The sequence below is a fragment of the Nomascus leucogenys genome, chromosome 6 (assembly GCF_006542625.1).
Source record: "Nomascus leucogenys isolate Asia chromosome 6, Asia_NLE_v1, whole genome shotgun sequence".
Taxonomy (NCBI): domain Eukaryota; kingdom Metazoa; phylum Chordata; class Mammalia; order Primates; family Hylobatidae; genus Nomascus; species Nomascus leucogenys.
Window position 1 is genome coordinate 61,808,126 of NC_044386.1, and position 27,168 is coordinate 61,835,293.

Here is a 27,168-nt window from a genome sequence, read left to right on the forward strand (position 1 = left end):
AGCAATTATTAGCCTATGGCATCCTTTCTCATGTAACTTTTTGTTTGTCCTAGACTTCATGATTATCTTAGTTTCTTTTGCCTAATTTTCTGTGTATATGTCACTGCTTTTCCTTTTTTTTGTAAAACTTTTTGTTTTCCCCAGAGTTCATAATTGCTTTGATTTTCTTTTTGCTTCATTTTTGTGTATTTAGCCAAATACATCATCAGAACTGCCAAACATCTATCATATCAATATTACTTTTGGAAATGGTCAAGCATATTGAATAATCTACCAATCCTCCCTCCTACCGTTTTTTCCCTAGAGACCTGCTGTAATGTGGACTGATTTTTTTTCTAGTGTTTAAAAATTTCATCATAATAAGGCTTTGATGAGGATGTTTGGTAAGGATGACACTCAGCGGGCTCTTTCTAAATCCTAGGGAATTGTCTACACATTATAAGTAATTTTACATAAGCAAAGTTTGAAAGTGTATTTTAGGTATCTAATGTCATAGAAGGACTTCCTTCATTTTCTACTTGACTAGGTTTCCATAGTAGGGTGAAGACAATGCTCCTGATTCTGGAAATGGATGGATAAAATATTATATCTGGATTCCTGAAATGCCTAGTGACTAAAAGTAGAATTTGCTAATACATTATTCTAATCCTATTTCTTGACATGTATATTAACCTTAGGGTCAGTCACCTGAATTTTGAATTCCAAATAATTACTAAGAATATATTTCCAGACAATTTCTTATTATCCTCATACTCATAGTGACACTTGCCACTGTAAAAACTAGTTTTAATGTAGGTAAGTTAAATATAATTTTAAACAATATTTTTTAAACATGGCACAAAATTGTTTTACATGTTAGTATTTATTAGTTGCATTAGAAGCTTTACCTAATAGTGGAGAATTAACTATACTAGTATCAGTAATAGCTTTTTATTTCAGTACTTTACATATGCAGAATATTTAGTTATTTTTTACTGTGTACTTTCAGAGTAGGCCAATAACATTATTTTACTTTGCTGAAGTAGAAGTTAAAGTCATTGAAATTCATGATTAAGTTTTCTTATGGGGACTTCTTGTTCTCAGATAATTCATCCCCCTCTAAAGGAGGATTAGTCTTTTCCTAGATAATCCACATTTAAACCATGGAAGACACTGATTTTTTGGGGAAGTAGACATTTTTTTTCAGTGTGTTTCACTATATTTTAATCTAATTCCTTTTTGAGATTGTTGCAACTCAAATTCATGCTATTCAGCTGAAGTCTTGTAGAACATGGCTCTCTACTTTCATTTGGTTTTTAAAAATTTATTTCCTGAGAATAATGCTGGAAGAAAAAAAATGTTTTAAATATTTAAGGTCTTGGTTGAAACACTTAGCCCTGGTAACCTTTACAAGCAGAGATTAAATATGCATGATCAAATCATTCTTCCCAAATGCACCGCCTCTGGAATGCCCCTGGCCTCTGCCTAGACCTGTAGCTTTGCAGCAACGACACATCGCAGGATGCACCACTCTTCACCCTTCCTTTTCTGTCTTCAGCAGTATTGTCCACTGACAGTTGTGGACAGACATGGGAGTGCTGAACCCCCAGGGGTAGGGGTAGTCTGCCTTGTATGCCAATTTTTTTCCCAGTTAAGGAATTGGATGGTGGTGGGGTTCATGCTGAGGGATGGGTGGGGTCAGAGAAACACCAACCAAAGATTTTGCCAGGATTATGACATTTCCCCTACAGTTTTGGATACTTTACAATGAATTATTTTTCTATTTTTATGTGTTGCGTAAGGGGTTACTTGCATTTATATTGTATTACTGGATGCCTACCAAAAATAAATATGTTTACTCAGTCAACTGACTATGTAAACTTTTGGTTTGTTTCATCAGTTAGAGTCCACATCACGTCTCTCTGAAGAACAGTTAAAGTGTCTTCTGGATGAATGCATACTTAAACAAAAATCCATCATTAAACTTTCTTCAGAAAGAAAAAATGAAGACATTGAGGACGTAACACCTGTGTTCCCCCAGCTTTCCAGGTCCATCATCTCTAAATTGCTAAATGAATCAGAAACAAAGGTCCAGAAAACTGAGGTAGAAGATGCAGATATGCTTGAGAGTGCAGAATGTGAAGCTTCTGAAGGCTACTATCTCACTAAAGCCTTGACTGGACATAACATGTCAGAAGCTCTTGCCACTGAAGCAGAGAATATGAAATGCCTTCAGTTCTCCAAGGATGATATTATTAGTGACAGAAAAGACTATTTTATGTCGAAGACTCTTGGCATTGGGAGACTGAAAAGGCCCTCCTTCTTAGATGATCCACTGTATGGTATCAGTGTGAGCCTTTCATCAGAAGACCAACATCTGAAACTCAGTTCTCCAGAGAATACAATAGCAGGTGAGGCTTGGCGAACATGTGTTTTGGTAAATAATTCTTAAAAGCACCTCAATATAAAGGTATTACGGTTTAAATTAGAGTCAGATAGAAGGTATGTTTGTAAGTCACAGGTACCGTCAATAAGAGCATGCAAACATAAAACCTATTTCCCAATGCTCTTATGAAATCAAAGTTGAGGTTAGTACTCTATGAAATACGTTATTCTTGATGGTAATTAATTGTGTCATCCAGAAAATGTTGGTTTCACAGGAAAAGAGAAATTAGTTTGAATGGAGAGAAATACTTTGAATAGATTTGCTTAGTATTTCAACTTCAAACTTTAGTATTTTCAAACTTTAGTGATGAAAATTTGTTCTAATGAATGAATTAAAAATGTAAAACGCCATAACTCATTGTGGTTATATTAGTTTCTATACGCAAACCTCCTCTCCTGAGCCACTCCTATGTTCTTAGGTGTTTCGTCACGATCTAGTGTTTCATCTTGCAATGGCACCATGGTACAGGATACAGCTATAACCAGTTTTTGACACAAACAAATATTCAATTATTTATGTTAGAAATCTGTGTAACAATTGGTGAATCTATTTAAATTGATTCAACTTTTACCTCTATTGTAGATTACTCTAAAATATATTGGCTATTACATTTCTATTAATCTATTCCTTATTAAATCTATAATCCATTAACTCTGAACTGAGTCGGATTTTGGTTTTGACTTCCATTTCCTTAGTCACCCAGGCGCAAAATCGGAGTCATCACCGAATTACTTCTGTTTCTTGCTTCCCACTTCCAGTGTTCAGGTGTTGATTGTTATATTCCTGCAGTGTCTCTCATGCCCATCCCTTCCTTTCTCTTCCTACAACTTCAACTGGACCAATCCCGTAACCCTTCTCCCAGACCTCCCTGCCTCAAGTCTCTCTTCTCCTCCTACCATTGTTGACAACCACTAAACGAATTTCCTTAAAGCACAGCTTTGATAACCACACTTCCTTCTATGGCTCACCAATGCCTGTTGATCAAAATCAGAATTCCTTAACTTGCTGTTCAGTGTCTCCATGGTCTGACCTGAAGTTCTTTTCCTAATCAATCTCTAAGTAGTCACCTAAATGTTATTCAGTGTATAGCTAATCTGATCTAATGATTTCCGGTGATTTCCTAGCCTCTGCTGTTGTTCAGGCCCTCTTCTTCCCAGAAATGTTCAGGTACCCCTTCAATGGTGTTTGAATTCCAACCTTATCCTCTCTGATTGTAGCCTTCCCCGGTCCCCTCTGTTAAGTTTTCTGTCCTCTGTGAATGTCCAAGCACTTTGGTTTCCTATAGGATCACATACATACTCACCTTCTCTTCCTTAAAACTGCGTAACATTTTTAAAAACAGCGATTCTATCTTGCAATTCATTGTTACATTTTCCATCGTGTCTAAAGTGCTGCCTTAAGCCAAGTGCCTGTTTAATAAATAAAAGAATTTAAATGTATAACCAGTTTTGGAATAAAACACTGAAAACGTGGTTCACATTTATTCCTTACATTACCAATGAAAGTAGGTAATGTTGCTTAAGAGTTATGTAAGTCACACATTCTATATAAAGATTTGGATTTTTTGTTTCTTACATGAAATTTCGCAAGCTGTAATTTTTAAATTAATATTTTTTAAATTGGCATCATAATTATATACATTTGTGGGGTAAAGTATGATGATTTGATGTATGTATACAATGTGAGATGAGTAAATCAAGCTCATTTACGTATCTATCACCTCACTTACCATTTTTTTGTGGTAAGACACTTGAGATTTACTCTTAGTTATTTTGAAACATACGATATGTGATTAATGACTGTAGTTACCCTGCTGTGCAATTCATCTCAAAATTTATTCTTCCTAAGTGAAAATTGGTACCTGTTAGTCAACAACTCTCCATTCCCTTTTTCCCCCTCTTCATCTCCCAGCCACTGGTAACTTCCGTCCTACTCTCCACTTCCATGAGTTTGACTTTTTTTTTTTTTTTTTTTTTTATTTTTTTTTGTATTTTTAGTAGAGATGGAGTTTCACTGTGTTAGCCAGGATGGTCTTGATCTCTTCACCTCATGATCCACCCACCTTGGCCTCCCAAAGTACTGGGATTACAGGTGTGAGCCACCACACCCGGTCTCTTTCATCTTTTGATAATAGTTGTTATAACAGGTGTGACGTAGCATCTCATTTTGATTTTAATTTACATGTTCTTAATGATTAATGATGCTAAGTATTTTTTCATGAACCTGTTGGCCATTTTTATGTCTTCTTTTGGGAAATGTCTGTTCAGGTCTTTTGCCTATTTTTTAATTTTTTTTTTTTTTGCTATTGAATTGTTTGAGTTCCTTATATATTTCGGATATTAACCCCTTATCAGATGTGTAGTTTGAAAGTATTTTCTCCTACTTCACAGATTGTCTCTTTACTTTGTTCATTGTTTTCTTTGCTGTGCAGACACTTTTTGGTTTGATATCATCTCATTTGTCTATTTTTGCCTGTGCCTTCAAGGTCATATTAAAAAAAAGTCACTGCTTAGACCAATGTCATGGAGCATTTCCCCTGTTTTATTCTAGTAGTTTTACAGTTTTGGGTCTTATATTTGTGTCTTTAATCCATTTTGAGTTGATTTTTATATATGGAGTGAGATAAGGATTAAATTTTATTATTCTGCATATGGATATTCAGTTGTCCCAACACCTTTCCCCATTGTGCATTCTTGACATCTTTGTCAAAAATCAATTGACCGTAAATGCATGAGTTTATTTCTGGGCTTTCTGTCCTGTTCTGTTGATTGATGTTATCTTGTTTTTATGCCAGTAGCATGTTGTTGCAATTATAATTGTGTTATACTTTGAAATCAGGGAGTGTGATACCTCCAGCTTCGTTCTTTTTGCTCAAGATTTCTTTGGCTATTCAGGGTCTATTGTGTTCCATACAGATTTAAGGATTGTGTCTGGATTTTTGATAGGAATTGCATTAAATCTATAGATGACTTTGGATAGTGTGAACATTGTAACCATTAATTCTTTCAATCCATGTATATGGTACATCTTCTTTTTTTTTTGAGACGGAGTCTTGCCCTGTCACCCAGGCTGGAGTGCAATGGCATGATCTTGGTTCACTGCAACCTCTGCCTCCTGGGTTCAAGTGATTCTCCTGCCTCAGCCTCCCGAGTAGCCAAAATTACAGGTGCGTGCCACCTCACCCGGCTAATTTTTTCTATCTTTAGTAGAGACGAGATTTCACCATGTGGGCCAGGCTGGGAACATGGGACATCTTTTAATTGATTTGCTTTTTCTTCACTTTCTTTCATCAGTGTTCTATAGTTGTCAATACATAGTTCTTTCACCTCCTTGGTTAATTTTTTTTATTAGAGACAATTGTTAATGGGATTGTTTTCTTAATTTCCTATTTAGATAGTTTGTTCTTAATGTATAGAAATGTTCCTGATTTTTGTATGTTGATTTTATATCCTGTAACTTTACTGATTTTTTTTTGTCACTTCTGACAGTTTTTTGGTGGAGTCTTTAGCGTTTTCTATATACAAGATCATGTCATCAGCAAAGAGAGATAATTTCATTTCTTCATTTCCTATTAGGATGCCTTTTATTTGTTTTTCTTGCCTAACTCTGGCCAGGACATTAAGTACTATGTTGAAAAAAAGTGGTGAGAGTGGGCATCCTTGTGGAAAAGCTTTCCACTTTTCACCGTTGAGTATGATGTTAGTTACAGATTTATCTTATATGGCCTTTATTATGTACTTTACCTCTATACCTAATCTGTTGAGAATTTTTATCATGAAGTAGTGTTGAATTTTGTCAAATGCTTTTTCTGCATCTATTGAGATTATCATATGGTTTTTATCCTTCATTTTATTAATGTAGTATATCCTACTTATTAATTTGCATATGTTGAACCGGGATAAAGCCCACTTGATCATGTGAATGATTCTTTTAATTGTTTTTGAATTCGGTTTGCTAGTACTTTGTTGAGGATTTTCACATCTGTGTTTATCAGGGATATTGGCCTGTAATTTTTTTTTCTTGTAGTATTCTTGTCTGGCTTTGGTATCTGGGTAATGCTGGCCTTGTAAAATGAGTTTGGAAGCCTTTCTTCCACTTCAATTTTTTGGAAGAGTTTGAGAAGCACTGGTATTAGTTCTTCTTTAAATGTTTGGTAGAATTCAGTAGTGAAGGCATCTGGCCCTGGGCCTTTTTTTGATAGGAGGCTTTTTATTGCTGAGTCAACCTCCTTGCTCATTAGTGGTCTGTTCAGATTTTCTGTTTCTTTATGATTCAGTCTTGGTAGGATGTATGTGTCTAGGAATCTGTTCACGTCTAGGTTATCCAATAAAATATCTAGGTTATTATATGTTGGCATATAATTTTACATAATTACCCTTTGTATTTCTTTGGTATCAGTTATAATGTCTCCTCTTTCATTTCGTTTTTGTTTTGTTTTAAATAAGCAGAAGTTTTTAGCTTTAAGACTTTAAAAAGTATTTGTTATTGCTTTCTAATAGCACAACAAATGTAAATTTGTTGAAGGATATTTGAAACATACAGAAAAGTGTAGAAGATAAAATCATTGTCCAGACCTATTCATTGTTAATATTAACATTCATCTTTTTTCTAGTTGTATATTTTAAATTGTCTTCATATTCTTCTTATAATATATTCTGCTATTTTTTCTTTTATATTTTGAGCATTCTCTGTTAAAGTAAATATTCTTCTAAATCATTCATTATAATGGCTGCAATGTATCCTATTGATATATCATAATTTAAGCATTCCTTTATTTTTGGTCATTTATATTAAGACTTTTTGTATAAGCTAAAACTATCATGAGACAAAAATATGGGCATAATCATTATCTTCCCATTACATGATGATGTAATGAGTTCAGAGGATTTTATTCATTTGAGTTTTCTTTCTTTCTTTTCCTAGTTATTCTAGCTAAGGGTTTGTCAATTTTGTTTATCTTTTCAAAAAGTCAACTCTTAGTTTTGTTGATTTTTTCTATTGTTTCTAGTCTCTATTTCGTTTATTTTGGCTCTAATATTTGTTATTTTCTTTCTTCTGCCAACTTTGGACTTAGTTGGTTCTTTTTCTAGTTTTTTGAGGTTTAACATTAGATTGTTTACTTGAGATTTTTTCTTTGATAATAGGCATTTATTGTTATATATTTCCCACTTAGAACTGCTTTTGTCAGCATCCCATTAGTTTTGTTATGTTGTGTTTCCATTTTTATCTCAAAATATAGTTTGATTTCCTTTTTTCTGCCTCTGACCTATTGTTTGTTTAGGAGCATGTTGTTTAATTTCCACATATTTGTGAATTTTCCAAGATTTCTTGTTATAGATTTCTAGGTTCATGCCACTGTAATCAGAAAAGATACTTGATATGATTAAAATCCTCTTAAGTTCATTAAGACTTGTTTTGTGGCCTATCCTGGAGAATGTGCCATGTGTGCTTAAGAATGTGTATTTTCTTGCTGTAGGATGTGATGTTTTGTATATGAATGTGAGGTCCATTTGATTTAAAGTGTAATTCAAGTCCAACGTTTTCTTATTGATTTTCTGTCTAGATGATCTCTTCATCATTGAAAGTGGGGTTTTGAGGTCCCCTACTCTTATACTATTGCAGTCTATCTCTCAGATCATGTAATAATTGCTTTATGTATTTAGGTGTTCCAGTGTTGGGTGTGTATATGTTTACAATTATGTCCTCTTAATGAAATGATCCCTTTATCATTATATAATGACCTTCTTTGTCTCTTTGTGTAGCTTTTGACTTAAAGTCTATTTTGTCTGATATAAGTATAGCTAATCCCTGCTCTCTTTTGGTTTTGATTTGCATGGAGTAACTTTTCCATCCCTTCACTTTGTCTATGTATTTTCTTACTAGTAAAGTGAGTCTCTCATAGGTAGCATATAGTTGGCCTTTTATTACTATGTTTAAAACCCATTCAGCCACTCTATGTATTTTGACTAGCGACTTTAATCCATTTACATTCAAGGTAATTGCTGATAGGTAAGGACTTGCTACTGCCATTTTGTAATTTGCTTCTGGTTGTTTTGTAGATCTGTTGTTTCTTTCTTCCTCTCTTGCTACTTTTCCTTTGTGGTTTGATAATTTTCTGTGATGGTATGCTTTGAATCTTTTCCTTTTATATTTTGTGCAACTATTACAGGTTTTTGTTTGTGTTTACCATCAGGTTTATATAAAACATCTTGTACAGGCTGGGCATGGTTGTGCATACCTGTAGTCCCATCTACTTGGAAGGTTGAAGTGGGAGGATCACTTCAGCCAAGGAGTTTGAGCCCTGCCTGGGCAATATAGCAAGACTCCATATCTTTAAAAAATAAAAAAAAACAAAAACAAAAAATCTTCTTATAACAGGCTATTTTAAGCTGATAACTTTTATGGCATATAAAATCTCAATACTTTAACTCCCTCCCCCCGACATCTTTTATGATTTAGATGTAAATTTTACATCTTTTTGTAATTTGGATTCCTTTAACAATTCATTATAGCTGCATTTGTTTTTAATAGTTTTGTTTTTTAACTCTCATAATACAGAGAAAATTCCTTTACACACCATCCTTACAGTATTATTCTGAATATGACTATGTCTTACTTACACCATTTAGTGCTTTTTGCTTTTATACGTTTTATGTATCAATTAGGAGCCTTTTATTTCAGCTTAGCTCCCTTTAGCATTTCCTGTAAGGCAGCCCTAATGGTGATAAACTTACTTAGTTTTTGTTTGTTTGGGAAAGTTTTTATTTATCCCTTATTTCTGAGGAATAGCTTTGCTGAGTTAAGTATTCTTGGTTGCCAGTTTTGTTTTTCTTCTGCACTTTGATTATATTATCCCACCCTTTTATGGCTTGCAGGGATTCTGCTGAGAAATCTGCTGATTGCTGTTTTGGGACTCCCTTGAATGTGATACATCCCTGATCTCATACTGCTTTCAGGATTCTTTGTCTTTGTTTTATTTTTATTTTTATCTTATTTTATTTTAAGGCAGAGTCTTGCTCTGTCGCCCAGGCTAGAGTGCAGTGGCATGATCTTGGCTCACTGCAGCCTCTGCCTCCTCGGTTTAAGCGATTCTCCTGCCTCAGCCTCCTGAGTAGCTGAGACTACAGGCACGCACCACCATGCCCAGCAAATTTTTGTATTTTTAGTAGAGACGGGGTTTCACCATATTGGCCAGGCTGGTCTCAAACTCCTGACATTGTGATCCACCCACCTCAACCTCCCAAAGTGCTAGGATTACAGGCATGAGCCACCGTGCCCGGCCGTCTTTGTTTTTTAATAGTTTGATTATGATTTGTCTTGGTGCACTCATCTTTGGCTTGAATTTAATTGGAGATCTCTGAGCTTTCTATACCTGGATGTTGTTGTATTTCCACAAATTTTGGAAACTTTCAGCCATATTTTCTTAAATATATTTTCTGGGCCTTTTTCTTTATCATATCTTTCTTAGATTTTTATTATAAGAAAGTTAGTTTTCTTGATGGTGTCCCATAATTTATGTAGGCTTTCTTCATTCTTTTTTCATAGCTCTCCATTTTTTTCAGGGTCCATTATTGGGGCTTTATTAGTTTCTTTTTGTTGTGTCACATTTCCCTGATTCTTTCTAAACCTTGTTGTCTACACATTTGAGGAAATGGCCACCTCTTTTGGCCTTGAAGGTTTTCTTTCACACTGGTAGACCTTCACTAGTTAGTGTAGCATTTGATTATGGGTGGGCCAGCTGATAACAACCCCAGACAGGTAGACCTTGCTGTTGGGTTGCTGTTGGGCCAGCCTGCTGCCTGTGCTTTGAGGTCAAGCGGAACTTCTGTCTGTGCTCTGTGGTCTGATGAGACAGATCACTAGCTGGACTCCACAGTTAAGGTGGAGCTACTGGCTGGGCTCTGTAATAGCCTCTGATTGCACAGGGTTGCATGTTGTTTTCTCTGGCTGGGAAGTACTGCTGTTTTTAATCTGTAGCTGGGCAGGGCTGTGTGCTGGGCTCAGAGACTGGGCAAGGTTTCTGCTGTTGTGCTCAGCCATTCAGGATGGACCAGGCTATCATCTAGAGAAACGCGTCGATGCAGGCTTCCCTCAGGGAAGCCTTAAGCAAAGCACTGAGGCTTTGTGGGGTCACCATGCAGCTGCTGGGGTTGGGTGGGGCCAGGTACTTTTGTCCATAGATATTCATTCATTGACCTGCACTTGCCTCCCAGCCTGGGAAGCCTTAAGCAGAACATGAAGGCTTGGTAGGGTTAGGCTAGTTGGCTGCTGGGGTTGGGTGGGGCCCGTTGCTACCCTCCTTAGGTAATCACTGACCTGCCCTTGCTGCCTGGCCTGGGGAAGGCTTAAGGAGAGCACCAGAGCTAGGTGGGGAAGCTGGCTAGGGAGTGAAGCCTGACAGATCAGTTGACTGTACTTCCTGCAGGACAATGCTAATGCTGTTGGCCAGTTTCTCTGGTGGAGTGCCTCCATTGGCTAGAATGCAGAGCCACTGCAAGATCCACGTGCTCGTTTCTGTGAGTCTCACTTTTGTTCTGTGTTTCTGGCTGATCCTACGTGGTCTAGCCCTGCCTGAACTCCCAGTGTTTCCCGGGAGATAATAATGAGTGGGCTTCCTGCTCAGGGTCCCAGAATGTTGGGGAAGCTGAATGTTTGCCTCTAACTCTCTTTTCCCACTGTAGAAACTGTGGGCCCAGGGAATCTTCTGTGTGTGGTGCTGTGCTGGCTTGAGGTGTGGCAGGGTTTTGGGAGTGGTGATGTGGTCAAAGTGAAACCATTCCTCTATTCCGCTTACCCCTTGAATGAGGCTTTTTTCAGTTATGTGGTCCAAGGGGGTGTCTCAGCCTTTCACGTTCAAGGACTTCAGGAGTATTAATGAAGATATTCTTGCCTGTAAATAGTTGTTGGTTGGATTTTTGTTGGGGGTATGGGAGCTGAGCAACTCCCATTCTGCCGTCTTGCTGACTAGAACTTCCAGCTATAATGTTTTTATTTAGCAGCAGAGTTCACTTACAAATGCAATTCAGTTAGATGGGTGTGGTTTGCTTTCTCCACACCAAAGATCTTCATTTAATAAATGAACTGTGAAAACTTTGTTCTACTCTAAAATTGCAGTATATTGTCCTTCTTTTTGGATAAAGGGTTTTTATTAGAGAGAAAGTATCTGAATCTCTTCTGACTTCTGAAATCAAACTTACAAAATTGGATGCAATGATTTCTTGTGTATGGGATCTCATTCCCATGGAGTCCATATGTAGGGGGGTTTAGAAAAGTAATTTGCTAAGATATGACTTTATTTTTATGTGAACATGAGTCACACTGATGCATATCTGTCACTGGGTAGAGCATGACAAGATGGAATGAATTGGAACTTAATGTGACTTAATGGAAAGAAGCTATGGAGACACAGAACATGGCTCTGATTATACCAGATAATCTTAATATGCAATTATAACAATTAACCCTGTGAGTATGATTAAGATGTCATAGGTGTGAATATGTGAACCATATTTTACTTTCTGTTTATTACATAATAAGCTCAAAGGAATAGGTCCTACATTATTACTTTGAGCATGTTAGAATATCTGAAGTTGGAGTTTTACTAACCTCATTATTTACAATTATTAAAATAACTTGCTGATCAATTTTATTCTAAAATACTAAATTGTACATTATGTGCTTTCTACAAAAGTGTGCATCAAAACTGAATTCTGTGTCAGTTTTCTTGACAAAAAGCCCTTTGAAGACATAACTAATGAGGAGTCACTGCGTGTTCGGCTGTTACATTTCTGTTCTACCTCCTTCTCAGGAAATAGATACACAAGAGTGTGATTCCGATTAGATTTCTGGAAGCAGACAGGAAGAAAATAAGAAAAGCCATTTATTGTTTTCTCTTTCAGTAGCAAGTATTACTGATACGTAGTTGTCTTTTCCTTGATGTGCTGAGGTCTGTTCCAACTATTTCAATTCTGCTTCTAAAAGGCAGAGTCAGATAAGGCTTCAAAACAAGAACCAAACTCAGTGACCTTGAAGACCAATTTAAATGGTGGTATTGAAAAATAAGGATTTGCCTATCAGTTGTATTAAAAATTTTCAATGTGAAACACATTATCAATGTTTGTGCTTTAAGCTTCATGGTAACCATTATTATTTGAATTTTTGAATACAAGGTTCAGTAAATTCAGCATTGTACTCACTAGTTACTGGGGTTTTACGGGACAAATAAATAGTACTCTTCTCTTCCCCACCCAGGTCAGAACCAATTGAGAGAGAGAGAGATTCTGACAAATGGAGATCAAGGAGGTTCGCTTTATTGCTAATGAAATGTAGAGGATTGTCATGATCCGGTGGGCAGCCAGACAGGCTTCTAATGCTATGCCTTTAAAATAAACATACCCACCCAGTCACTGGCAGAGATGGAAAACCTCAGGCATCATCTGTGGAGACCTGTCCATGTAAAACCAATAGGGTGGAGGAGCAAAGCATGGAGCCTTGGGGAGCAGCATCAGGTGGGAGCTGGGTGCCGACTCCTGAGGAGGCAGGGGCTGAGCTGAGCATGCCACTTCATCTCCCAAACTTAGCTTCCCACGGACAGTGTGGAGCCTGTGAAGTGAGGCCAGCATGCTTCCACTGCAAGTTCCTCCTTGTGGAAGCATGAGGAGAGTGGGGATTAAGTGTTGTCAGGTCACACTTAACCTCAGAGACAATCCTGAATGTATTGGCACTTCCGAAGCAAAAAGCATCAGGTCTGTGAGTTAGTCTAATATTTAATCAAATTATCTAATACTGAGTTGCTTTCTAGGTAATCAAAGCAAAAGCCATCTATGCTTGTATAGTATCCTCCCTTCCTACTAAGCGTTTGAGCTAATTATTAACAGAAGTTCATAAAATAAAGATGAACATGGTATTAGCAAATAACAAACATAGTAAAATAGGGCAAAAAGGGACACAAAATCAGTTGTGCAGTAAAAAACGGGGACAGAACTGCACTAATTCTTTAAGAAAAACAAAGTGGAATTTCTCATTGGACCTATTGAGTGAACAGTATTCTTGAAAAGTTGTATAAGTTAGCAGGGAGGAAGGGATAGGGAGTTACTGGTTAAAGGATACAAAATTATAGCTATATAGGAGGAATAAGTTCTAATATTCTATAGCACTGTAGGGTGACTATAGTCAACAATAATATATATTTTCAGATAGCTAGAAGAGAGGATTTTGAATGTTCTTAACACAGAGAATTGATAAATGAGGTGATGGGTATGCAATTTACCTGATTTGACCACTAGACATTGTATGTATTAAAATATCACTGTGTATCCCATAGATATGTACAATTATGTGTCAGTTTAAAAGCCTATAGTAAATGCAGTAAGAGTCATGTAAGTTTTGTTTTCTTTTTAAAATAATACCTCTGAATGAAAACTATAGTGGCCAACTGTCTTGGATTGCTCAGAAGTGTCCTGGTTTTACCATTGAATGTCCCATGTCCCAGGAAATCCTCAGTCTCTAGCAAACTGGAACGGTTGGTCACTCTAAATTGAAACTGTGAACATAAAACCAAAGAGCAGATTAGTTACTCAAAGGACCAAACTAAGGGAGTCCAAGTAAGTAGCAGAATCCCAGGCTAGAACGTAGATTAGCAGAGGGAGGGTGGCCTACCACGCACCAGTGGGAAGTGGCCTAGTGGTTAGGAACATGGGTTCTGGGTAGGGAAGACCTGGGTTTGAATCCCTGTTCTGCTGCTAGATGGAGATCTTAGGTAAGTTAGTTAATTTCTCTCTCTCTCTCCTCTACACCTTGGTTTCCTTATCTATCACGTAAGATGGCTTAATACCCTGTAGGGTTGTAATGAGGATCAAATGAGAACATTCACATAAAATGATTAGCTCTGTGACTGGACTTGGTTGGCTTACATGGCATTTAACATTGAACGTTGTCAGGAGATTTTTCCATAAAAGGCTAGATTTCTGACATTTCTGACAAATCAGCAAGTCCTACCACCACCTACGGGAGCTGAGTAGCAGATGCTCCCCTTAGAAGGCATGTGTATTCTCCAAGAGGACGCAGCCCCCACCTAGCCCTCTCTACTTCATGGGCTTGGTCCTTTGGAGACATTGAATTTCCATTCCATGTTGTAAGTCTCCTCTGCTTGTAGTGCAGTCCTACCACTGGGAGCTTGTTAGAAATGCAGGGCCCCTAAGGGCCCACCCACAACCTAGGGCATGAGAATTTTCATTTTTTTTTTTTTTTTTTTTTTTTTTTTGGATCTTAAATTTCATTTTATTTAAATGCATTTTTTTTTTTTTTTTTTTTTTGCATTTTTTTTTTTTTTTAATTATACTTTAGGGTTTTAGGGTACATGTGCACAATGTGCAGGTTTGTTACATATGTATCCATGTGCCATGTTGATTTCCTGCACCCATTAACTCGTCATTTAGCATTAGGTGTATCTCCTAATGCTGTCCCTCCCCCCTCCCCCCACCCCACAACAGTCCCCGGAGTGTGATGTTCCCCTTCCTGTGTCCATGAGTTCTCATTGTTCAATTCCCACCTATCAGTGAGAACATGCGGTGTTTGGTTTTTTGTCCTTGCGATAGTTTACTGAGAATGATGTTTTCCAGTTTCATCCATGTCCCTACAAAGGACACGAACTCATCATTTTTTATGGCTGCATAGTATTCCATGGTGTATATGTGCCACATTTTCTTAATCCAGTCTATCGTTGTTGGACATTTGGGTTGGTTCCAACTCTTTGCTATTGTGAATAGTGCCGCAATAAACATACGTGTGCATGTGTCTTTATAGCAGCATGATTTATAGTCCTTTGGGTATATGCCCAGTAATGGGATGGCTGGGTCAAATGGTATTTCTAGTTCGAGATCCCTGAGGAATCGCCACACTGACTTCCACAATGGTTGAACTAGTTTACAGTCCCACCAACAGTGTAAAAGTGTTCCTATTTCTCCACATCCTCTCCAGCACCTGTTGTTTCCTGATTTTTTAATGATGGCCATTCTAACTGGTGTGAGATGGTATCTCACTGTGGTTTTGATTTGCATTTCTCTGATGGCCAGTGATGATGAGCATTTCTTCATGTGTTTTCTGGCTGCATAAATGTCTTCTTTTGAGAAGTGTCTGTTCATGTCCTCTGCCCACTTTTTGATGGGGTTGTTTGTTTTTTTCTTGTAAATTTGTTTGAGTTCATTGTAGATTCTGGATATTAGCCCTTTGTCAGATGAGTAGGTTGCAAAAATTTTCTCCCATTCTGTAGGTTGCCTGTTCATTCTGATGATAGTTTGTTTTGCTGTGCAGAAGCTCTTTAGTTTAATGAGATCCCATTTGTCGATTTTGGCTTTTGTTGCCATTGCTTTTGGTGTTTTAGACATGAAGTCCTTGCCCACGCCTATGTCCTGAATGGTATTGCCTAGGTTTTCTTGTAGGATTTTAATGGTTTTAGGTCTAACATATAAGTCTTTAATCCATCTTGAATTAATTTTTGTATAAGGTGTAAGGAAGGGATCCAGTTGCAGCTTTCTACATATGGCTAGCCAGTTTTCCCAGCACCATTTATTAAATAGGGAATCCTTTCCCCATTGCTTGTTTTTGTCAGGTTTGTCAAAGATCAGATAGTTGTAGCTATGCGGCATCATTTCTGAGGGCTCTGTTCTGTTCCATTGATCTATGTCTCTGTTGTGGTACCAGTACCATGCTGTTTTGGTTACTGTAGCCTTGTAGTATAGTTTAAAGTCAGGTAGCGTGATGCCTCCAGCTTTGTTCTTTTGGCTTAGGATTGACTTGGCGATGCAGGCTCTTTTTTGGTTCCATATGAACTTTAAAGTAGTTTTTTCCAATTCTGTGAAGAAAGTCATTGGTAGCTTGATGGGGATGGCATTGAATCTATAAATTACCTTGGGCAGTATGGCCATTTTCACGATACTGATTCTTCCAACCCATGAGCATGGAATGTTCTTCCATTTGTTTGTATCCTCTTTTATTTCATTGAGCAGTGGTTTGTAGTTCTCCTTGAAGAGGTCCTTCACATCCCTTGTAAGTTGGATTCCTAGGTATTTTATTCTCTTTGAAGCAATTGTGAATGGGAGTTCACTCATGATTTGGCTCTCTGTTTGTCTGTTATTGGTGTACAAGAATGCTTGTGATTTTTGTACATTAATTTTGTATCCTGAGACTTCGCTGAAGTTGCTAATCAGCTTAAGGAGATTTTGGGCTGAGACAATGGGGTTTTCTAGATATACAATCATGTCATCTGCAAACAGGGACAATTTGACTTCCTCTTTTCCTAATTGAATACCTTTTATTTCCTTCTCCTGCCTGATTGCTCTGGCCAGAACTTCCAGCACTATGTTGAACAGGAGCGGTGAGAGAGGGCATCCCTGTCTTGTGCCAGTTTTCAGAGGGAATGCTTCCAGTTTTTGCCCATTCAGTATGATATTGGCTGTGGGTTTGTTGTAGATAGCTCTTATTATTTTGAGATACGTCCCATCAATACCTAATTTATTGAGAGTTTTTAGCATGAAGGGTTGTTGAATTTTGTCAAAGGCCTTTTCTGCATCTATTGAGATAATCATGTGGTTTTTGTCTTTGGTTCTGTTTATATGTTGGATTACATTTATTGATTTGCGTATGTTGAACCAGCCTTGCATCCCAGGGATGAAGCCCACTTGATCATGGTGGATAAGCTTTTTGATGTGCTGCTGGATTCGGTTTGCCAGTATTTTATTGAGGATTTTTGCATCAATGTTCATCAAGGATATTGGTCTGAAATTCTCTTTTTTGGTTATGTCTCTGCCAGGTTTTGGTATCAGGACGATGCTGGCTTCATAAAATGTGTTAGGGAGGATTCCCTCTTTTTCTATCGATTGGAATAGTTTCAGAAGGAATGGTACCAGTTCCTCCTTGTACCTCTGGTAGAATTCGGCTGTGAATCCATCAGGTCCTGGACTCTTTTTGGTTGGTAAGCTATTGATTATTGCCACAATTTCAGAACCTGTTATTGGTCTATTCAGAGATTCAACTTCTTCCTGGTTTAGTCTTGGGAGGGTGTATTTGTCGAGGAATTTATCCATTTCTTCTAGATTTTCTAGTTTATTTGCATAGAGGTGTTTGTAGTATTCTCTGATGGTAGATTGTATTTCTGTGGGATCGGTGGTGATATCCCCTTTTTCGTTTTTTATTGCATCTATTTGATTCTTCTCTCTTTTCTTCTTTATTAGTCTTGCTAGCGGTCCATCAATTTTGTTGATCTTTTCAAAAAACCAGCTCCTGGATTCATTAATTTTTTGAAGGGTTTTTTGTGTCTCTATTTCCTTCAGTTCTGCTCTGATTTTAGTTATTTCTAGCCTTCTGCTAGCTTTTGAATGTGTTTGCTCTTGCTTTTCTAGTTCTTTTAATTGTGATGTTAGGGTGTCAATTTTGGATCTTTCCTGCTTTCTCTTGTGGGCATTTAGTGCTATAAATTTCCCTCTACACACTGCTTTGAATGTGTCCCAGAGATTCTGGTATGTTGTGTCTTTGTTCTCGTTGGTTTCAAAGAACATCTTTATTTCTGCCTTCATTTCATTATGTACCCAATAGTCATTCAGGAGCAGGTTGTTCAGTTTCCATGTAGTAGAGTGGTTTTGAGTGAGTTTCTTAATCCTGAGTTCTAGTTTGATTGCACTGTGGTCTGAGAGACAGTTTGTTATAATTTCTGTTCTTTTACATTTGCTGAGGAGAGCTTTACTTCCAACTATGTGGTCAATTTTGGAATAGGTGTGGTGTGGTGCTGAAAAAAATGTATATTCTGTTGACTTGGGGTGGAGAGTTCTGTAGATGTCTATTAGGTCCACTTTATGTAGAGCTGAGTTCAATTCCTGGATATCCTTGTTAACTTTCTGTCTCGTTGATCTGTCTAATGCTGACAGTGGGGTGTTAAAATCTCCCATTATTATTGTGTGGGAGTTTAAGTCCCTTAGTAGGTCACTCAGGACTTGCTTTATGAATCTGGGTGCTCCTGTGTTGGGTGCATATATATTTAGGATAGTTAGCTCTTCTTGATGAATTGATCCCTTTACCATTATGTAATGGCCTTCTTTGTCTCTTTTGATCTTTGTTGGTTTAAAGTCTATTTTATCAGAGACTAGGATTGCAACCCCTGCCTTTTTTTGTTTTCCATTTGCTTGATAGATCTTCCTCCATCCCTTTATTTTGAGTCTATGTGTGTCTCTGCACGTGAGATGTGTTTCCTGAATACAGCACACTGATGGGTCCTGACTCCTTATCCAGTTTGCCAGTCTGTGTCTTTTGATTGGAGCATTTAGCCCATTTACATTTAACGTTAATATTGTTATGTGTGAATCTGATCCTGTCATTATGATGTTAGTTGGTTATTTTGCTCGTTAGTTGCTATAGTTTCTTCCTAGTCTCGATGGTCTTTACAATTTGGCATGTTTTTGCAGTGGCTGGTACCGGTTGTTCCTTTCCATGTTTAGTGCTTCCTTCAGGAGCTCTTTTAGGGCAGGCCTGGTGGTGACAAAATCACTCAGCATTTGCTTGTCTGTAAAGTGTTTTATTTCTCCTTCACTTATGAAGCTTAGTTTGGCGGGATAGGAGATTCTGGGTTGAAAATTCTTTTCTTTAAGAATGTTGAATATCGGCCCCCACTCTCTTCTGGCTTGTAGAGTTTCTGCTGAGAGATCAGCTGTTAGTCTGATGGGCTTCCCTTTGTGGGTAACCCGACCTTTCTCTCTGGCTGCCCTTAACATTTTTTCTTTCATTTCAACTTTGGTGAATCTGACAATAATGTGTCTTGGAGTTGCCCTTCTCGAGGAGTATCTTTGTGGCGTTCTCTGTATTTCCTGAATCTGAATGCTGGCCTGTCTTGCTAGATTGGGGAAGTTCTCCTGGATAATATCTTGCAGAGTGTTTTCCAGCTTGGTTCCATTCTCCCCATCATTTTCAGGTACACCAATCAGACGTAGGTTTGGTCTTTTCACATAGTCCCAAATTTCTTGGAGGCTTTGTTCATTTCTTTTTATCCTTTTTTCTCTAAACTTCCCTTCTCTTTTCATTTCATTCATTTCATCTTCCATCAGCGATACCCTTTCTTCCAGTTGATCGCATCTGCTACTGAGGCTTCTGCAATCTTCGCGTAGTTCTCGAAACTTGGCTTTCAGCTCCATCGGCTCCTTGAAGCCCTTCTCTCCATTGGTTATTCTAGTTATCCATTCTTCTAATTTTTTTTCAAAGTTTTTAACTTCTTTGCTGTTGTTTTGAATTTCCTCTCGTAGCTCAGAGTAGTTTGATCGTCTGAAGCCTTCTTCTCTCAACTCATCAAAGTCATCCTCCATCCATCTTTGTTCCGTTGCTGGTGAGGAACTGCGTTCCTTTGGAGGAGGAGAGGTGCTCTGTTTTTTAGAGTTTCCAGTTTTTTTGGTCTGTTTTTTCCCCATCTTTGTGGTTTTATCTACTTTTTGTCTTTGATGATGGTGATGTACAGATGGGTTTTTGGTGTGGATGTCCTTTCTGTTTGTTAGTTTTCCTTCTACCAGACAGGACCCTCAGCTGCAGGTCTGTTGGAGTTTACTAGAGGTCCACTCCAGACCCTGTTTGGCTGGGTGTCAGCAGCGGTGGCTGCAGAACAGCGGATTTTTGTGAGACCACAAATTCAGCTGTCTGATAGTTCCTCTGAAAGTTTTGTCTCAGAGAAGTACCGGGTTGAATGAGGTGTCAGTCTGTCCCTACTGGGGGGGTGCCTCCCAGTTAGGCTGCTCAGGGGTGAGGGACCCACTTTAGGAGGCAGTCTGTCCGTTCTCAGATCTCCAGCTGCGTGCTGGGAGAACCACTACTCTCTTCAAAGCTGTCAGTCAGACAGGGACATTTAAGTCTGTGGAAGTTCTTGCAGAGTTTTTGTTTGTCTGTGCCCTGCCCCCAGAGGTGGAGCCTACAGAGGCAGGCAGGCCTCCTTGAGCTGTGGTGGGCTCCACCCAGTTCGAGCTTCCTGGCTGCTTTGTTTACCTAAGCAAGCCTGGGCAATGGCGGGCGCCCCTCCCCCAGCCTCGCTGCCGCCTCGCAGCTTGATCTCAGACTGCTGTGCTAGCAATTAGCGAGACTCCGTGGGCATAGGACCCTCCGAGCCAGGTGCGGGACACAATCTCCTAGTGTGCCGTTTTCCAGGCCCGTTGGAAAAGCGCAGTTAGGGTGGGACTGACCCGATATTCCAGGTGCCGTCTGCTTCCCCTTTCTTTGACTAGGAAAGGGAACTCCCTGACCCCTTGCGCTTCCCGAGTCAATGCCTCGCCCTGCTTCGGCTCGCGCGCAGTGCGCTTCACCGACTGTCCTGCACCCACTGTTAGGCACTCCCTAGTGAGATGAAACCAGTACCTCAAGCAGAAATGCAGAAATCACCCGTCTTCTGTGTCGCTGGGGCTGGGAGCTGGAGACCGGAGCTGTTCCTATTCGGCCATCTTGGCTCCCGGAGGTACTGCGCGCTCTGCAGGCTCATCCTCCGCCGCCGCGTCTTCCCGCGAAGCCTCCGTGGGTCTCTCAGGCTCCTCGGAGCGGCCCCGCGGCACCGCGGGTGCTGGCGGCCGCCGCCATCTTCCTCTCCTCCGGCTCCTCCTCGCTCGGCAAGGGGGGTGGGGGTGAATGAGGCGAGGGGGAGGGAGCCGGGAAAGCTGCTCTCGCTGCTGCTCTGGCCCGTGGGGCGCAGGGACACTCCGACCCGGGGGGGAGGGGGTGGGAGGAGGGGCGGGGGGAAGAGGAGAAGCAGAGGAAGTCGGCGACCGGGCGAGGTGGGGGTACCTCTCAGGAGATTTCAGCAGCGCCTGTCCCTCCCGGTGATTTCCGCCTCTCTGTAGCCGAGAATTTTCATTTTAATAAGATCCCTGGTGATAACTTCCCGGCAATAAAGTTTGAGAAGCACTGTTACAAACCACAGAGCATTATTCCTAACCACAGTGAGTATCAAGATCATCTGGGGAGTTTTTTGCTTATTTGTTTTCTAGCTGTGTCCAAGGACCTATCCAGACTTGCTGAAATCAGAGTTCCCGGGATGGAATGTCCAGGCTGCTAAATTAATGCTAGGGACAGGATTTCACTGTGAACACTTGAGAACTATCGATTTCAGTTTAGATGAAAGAAAGCTAATTATGTTATCTCATTGGGATCCTCAGATAAAAAAAAAAGTTCTACTAATAATGATGACTATATAATCTGAATATACTTGAGGTTGAAATTTTGCCCATTGATTGTAACTTGCTGGATGAGGCCTGGTTGCCGGCAGATTGACTTTTGGTAAGGGTGTTGCAGTGGTTTGAAGGGGGTATGTGTTGGTATATGTCCTTCGTCATACCACCTGAACAGTTTCAAGGCAACTAGATTGTTTCAGAAAACTTTCTTTGTTATAGTATAGTCTTACTGGTTTGCAGGAGAGCGGTGAGATTCTAGAAACAGTGACCCTATTAGCTGATCTTTTCCATTAAAAATATTTTGGATTGCTCTTAGGGAAGTCCTTAACTCATCATTGCCTTAATAGTTTTCTGTTTGTCTCAAACAGTGTGTGCCTTCAGACCTCATGGTCATTATTTGTTAAATTACTTTTCCAAGGCTACACATTGCTTCTTCAATGCCCTTAGTGACTTAACCTCCCTCTGTCTAGTCAAACCAACCCTCTTCCAGAGTTTATTTGGCCAAAATATCAGAGATGCCATATTAGAAATGTCTAATGTTAATTCATTTTTTAATATAAAACCTTAGTGTACAGTAAGTTTCTATTTGATTAATTTATATCTTCAATTTACTTTCAACTAATTTTCTTTAATTGTTCTTGAGGTAGACTTTTCATATAAATATTTGCTATTGATCATTTTCTCTATCATTTTGTTTAGCAATATAAAATGAACAAAGGTTGCTTGAGAGTTTTGATATTTAATTGTAATGTCCTTATCACTTTATCAATTATTGGAAACTTCTGATTCTGTTGCTTCATTCAAATTGGGTAAAGTAAAAAGTTACTGAAGATCCGCTATTGTGACTGTAAACTAGGTCTATGGACTAGTGGTGTCAGCATCAGCTGGAAGCTTGTTAGAAATGTAGAGTCTCAGCTGGGCACTGTGGCTCACGCCTGTAATCCCAGCACTTTGGGAGGCCCAGGCGGGCAGATCACCAGAGGTTGGGAGTTTGAGACCAGCCTGACCAACATGGAGAAACCCTGTCTGCACTAAAAATACAAAATTAGCCGGGTATGGTGGCACATGCTTGTAATCCCAGCTACTCGGGAGGCTGAGGCAGGAGAATTGCTTGAACTCGGGAGGTGAAGGTTGCAGTGAACTGAGATCATGATATGGCACGCCAGCCTGGGCAACAACAACGACAAAAAGAAATGTAGAGTCCTAGGCCCACTGCAGACCTACTGAATCAGAGCCTGAATTTTAAGATACCCCCCAGTGATTTGTGTGCATGTTAAAGAGTGAGAAGCTCCGGACTAAATGGTTTACTACTTACTTCTACTTTAGGATTATCAAAAATAGATGGTGGTAGTGAAAATAATGTACAGAAAGTATCTTTTTCCCCATCTGCTGAATCTCTGCTTTTTTCTTCTTAAATTTCTTTTTAATGAAGATACTGCTGCATCCACATTGTCTTGTGATCTCTCCAGCCATCCATCTTGTCATTCTTTTGGGCAACCTCTTAGTCAGAGCAAGCATGCCCCGGGACCCTCCCTTGAGTTCTCTACACTTTCCTCGTTAATATTTTATTTGGAGACACATATAACCAGTATGGAACTACCTATGCTTTGCATACTTTTGATTGCCCAGTCTCTCTACTTCCATCTGCCTTGAGCCGGCCTGGCATTTAAGCTATACTTAGTCTGTTCCTTAGCCGGTGCTGCCTCTTACCTCTGTCTGCATGTTAGAATCACCTGGTGAGATTTAAAACAGATTAGCAGCTTGGTTCCATCCCAGATGAATTTAATCAATTTCTAGGGGTGGGTTCTGGCAGCAGTCATTTAAGTCAGTCTCTGAGAACAGGGTCTGGGTGATTCTGCTGTGCAGCCATGCCTTAAAACCCCAGGGCTCCATGCTAGTCATTCATCATCCATCTGCCATCCATTCATTCGTCGATTTACCCCACAAACGTTTCATGAGATTCTACTGTGTATTAGATGCTTTTCTAAGTTCTAAGAGTTTTTCAGCATCAGCACTGTTAGCATTTTGAGCTGGACATTTGAAGGGCTGTCTTGTGCATTGTAGGGTGTTTAATGGAATCCCTGGCTTTTACTCACTTGATGTCAGTAGTGCCCTCTGCAGTTATGACAGACAAACATGTCTGCAGACATTGCAAAAAATGTTCTTTGGGGGCAAAATTTCCCCCAGTTGAGGACCGTTGTTCTAGGTCTATTGATGAAAAATTTTATTACTCAATGTAGGTCTATTGATGATGATTTTTAAGTGAGTAAAGACAGACACTTAAAACAGATAATTACAGTAGGGTAGGACAAACATAGTAAGAGCTTCAGGACAAAGTACATAGACACTACAGAGGGATGGGAGGTGGCATTTAAGTTGCACCTCCAAGGATGAATGGTTATTTGCCGGGTGGGCAAAAAGAACACTCCATAGTGAGAGAATAGCACTTACGAAGGCATGGAATTATGTCCCATCATCTCCCACCTCATGCATGGGGTATTGTGATCCACTTTTCATTCATCCCACCTCCCTCTACATCCTGTTTAATATTTCTTCTCCATGTGTTGACAGTACCACTACATTTATCACTTTGCTCTGAAACTGCAAGTCATCTGCCCTTCATTACAAGGTTGAGTCTTTTTTAAATAAGAGCTTTATTGAGATATAATTTATATATTTGTATTAGTTTCCTATGGTTGTCACAACAAATTACCATGACAGAAATTTATTCTCTCGCAGTTTTGGAGGCCAGAAGTTTGAAATCAAGGTGTCACCAAGGCCACACGCCACCTGGAGGCCCTAGGAGAGAATGCTAGAACACTTCCATGCTTCTTCCAGCTTCCCCTGGGTATGGGCATTCCTGGCTTTGTGGCCACGTCACTCCAGTCTCTGCCTCTGTCTTCACATTGCCTCCCTCCATCTGTGTGTGTTAATCTCCCTCTGTCTTTTTTGTATAACAACACTTCTTATTGAATATAGGGCCCACCCAGAGAATCCAGGATGATCTTCTTATCTCAAGATGCTTAATTTAATTGCATCTAGAAAGACCCTTTTCACAGGTTGCAGGGATGAGGATGTGAGTTTTGGGGAGCCACTGTTCACCAGCTTCCTACAATTCATCCCATTAAATGTGCAATTCAATGGTTTGTAGTATATTTACAGAGTTGTACCTCCATCACCACTATCAATTTTTTATTTTTTCCACCCCCCACAATGCAACATTGTACGTATTAGTAATCACTTCCCATTTTTCCCCAACCCCAGCCCTAGGCAATCACCAGTCTTTCTGTCTCTGTGATTTTGCCTAGTCTGAACATTTCATATAAATGGAATCATATGGCATATGGCCTTTTGTGACTGGCTTCTTACATTATGTCTTCAAGATTCATCCATGTTGTAGCATGTATCCGTACTCCACTCTTTTCTGTTGTTGAATAAGTCTCAATTATATGGATATATCACATTTTGCTTATCCATCATTTGATGGACATTTGGGTTGTTTCCACTTTTTGGCTATTACATATAATGTTGATATGAACCCTTGCGTACAAGTTTTTGTATGGATGTATGCTTTCATTTCTCTTGGGCATATACCTAGAAGTGGAATTGCCAGGTCTATGGTAACCTTCTCAGGAACTGCCAGACTGTTTCTAAAGCTACTGCACCATTTTCCATTCCTGCCAGTCGTGCGTGAAGGTTCCAGTTTCTCCTGTTTCTCTTTGTCTTTTTAAAATTTAGTTCTATTGTCAATTCTGCATTTTCTGATAACCTTCTCACCAAGGGTAGAAAAATATTTCCGTTCCGTTTCTGTTAATGTCACAATTTTTTTTTCTCACTTCAAGAAGTGAAAGGCGATCAGCTCTTATCTATTCTACATATAACATCTACTTTTGGTCTCACTCTACTTCCCAGAAACTTAGTATAAAGCAAAATATTAACTTCGGTGTGTGTCTCCACATCCATAATCATTTTAGCTCCAAAACCTGTAGTGTTCTCCCTGAGCTGTAAGCTCAGTGAGAGTAGGTGCCCTGATCTTTCCATTTTTCTTGTAAACTTTGTCTGCAGCTCATGGTGGCTGTTCAATAAGTATTAAATGAGAGTGTGATTATTGCCTCATGTGTAAAAGGATTTAATATTTTAAAGGCTGAGTTATTTTTCTTAATTATGCATACATTTCTGAATCTCTAATAACTGTGGTTATTGTTTTTATGTGCAGATGAGCAGGAGACTAAAGATGCAGCAGAAGAATGTAAAGAATCCTAATCAAGGACTTGCTGGGTGTGCTTTTAAGAAAGTTGGTAATGAAGTTAAAGTAAATTTTTCATTGAATTATTTGAATTCAATGAATGCACTGCAGAGACTATTCTTTATTGATTTTGACATTTGAAGTCGCTCTTTGTGGATTATATTTCCTTGATATTTTTGAGACTTGGGGTGTAATTGTTCAATGGTTTTTGCTCATTAAAATTTTTGGGACCATTGTTTATAAATTTATTGCTAATCTTACAATATTAGGATTCATTATAAAAACCAACATTTTAATGTATATGTGTTAGGGTAAAACTCGTTGAAGTGCTGTGATTGTCCTGTATTCAATTTTGTATGTTTCACCTCAACTGTGATTCAGACAGATCATGCTGGTCACTGGGAATTTTTGCTGTGGCCCTGCTTTTCCTTCTTCCCACTCGTCTCATTTCTGTGAAATTGGTACAACCTGCCATAAGATGAAATGAATTGCCTCAACAAAGCAATGTTAGAAGAGCCTTTACTACCTTATTGGTGATGACACGTTTCTTAAGTAGGAGTTTGAATTATTTGATATATTACTTTGCTAATAATAGTTAACAATAGTTTCTTATTTTCTTTCAGAGTTTGGGCCTTTTAGATTGCATCAAATAAAGATGAGCTACTTTAAAAGAAAGTCTGCGGTACTATTTTAAGAGAGATGGTTTAGTTACAAGTCAGTAACTTAGATTCATGAGAAAATTTTATGTTGACATTCCATAAGATGAGTTGGCATTAGGATTGGAAGTCCAGTTTATTTCTGAATCAAAAAATGAGCAGGCTATTGTGCTGCCTTTAATAAAATTTGGAGTAATGTATACATAACATTGTTTTTGCTGGCACATGTTCGTCCACTGATAGTGAATAACATTAATGATTGTTTACATGGAATTTCCTTGACTTTTTAAAATGAGGAATTCTATGGCTACTATTTTCAGAGGTATTGATAGGCAGTTTCTTTTTCCAGACACTATTTCAGTTTACTATTTGTTCATTTAAAATAGCAATTGTTCATGCTGATATCAATGTGCTACATATAATTTATCTTGATGCCAGGAGTTTTGCTGTGGGATGGAAGCATAAGTTAAAAGTCGTGATTTTAGATTCTCATTGGAATGCCATGAGGCACACTCTGTGTTTTAGGATTTGGGTGGGAAGAATCAGAGGGCAAAGGTGATACGGGTGAGAATTTGTTATGGGGCAGAGAGGGGCCAGTGTTGTCCATCAGCCTTTCAGAGGAGTTCAGCTTTCTAAATCTATGCTTTTCTGGTATTT

At 38.9% G+C, this 27,168-nt stretch overlaps 1 protein-coding gene across 1 annotated transcript; it reads left to right on the plus strand.

Moving 5' to 3' along the window:
- Positions 1 to 1,885: 1,885 nt before the first annotated feature.
- LOC115835486 (fibrous sheath-interacting protein 1-like) lies at positions 1,886 to 26,099 on the plus strand. The gene is made up of 2 exons (XM_030814339.1): positions 1,886 to 2,390; positions 25,826 to 26,099. The coding sequence occupies exons 1-2, from the start codon at positions 2,099 to 2,101 to the stop codon at positions 25,870 to 25,872; spliced, it is 339 nt and encodes a 112-aa protein (XP_030670199.1). The 5' UTR covers positions 1,886 to 2,098; the 3' UTR covers positions 25,873 to 26,099.
- Positions 26,100 to 27,168: the final 1,069 nt, after the last annotated feature.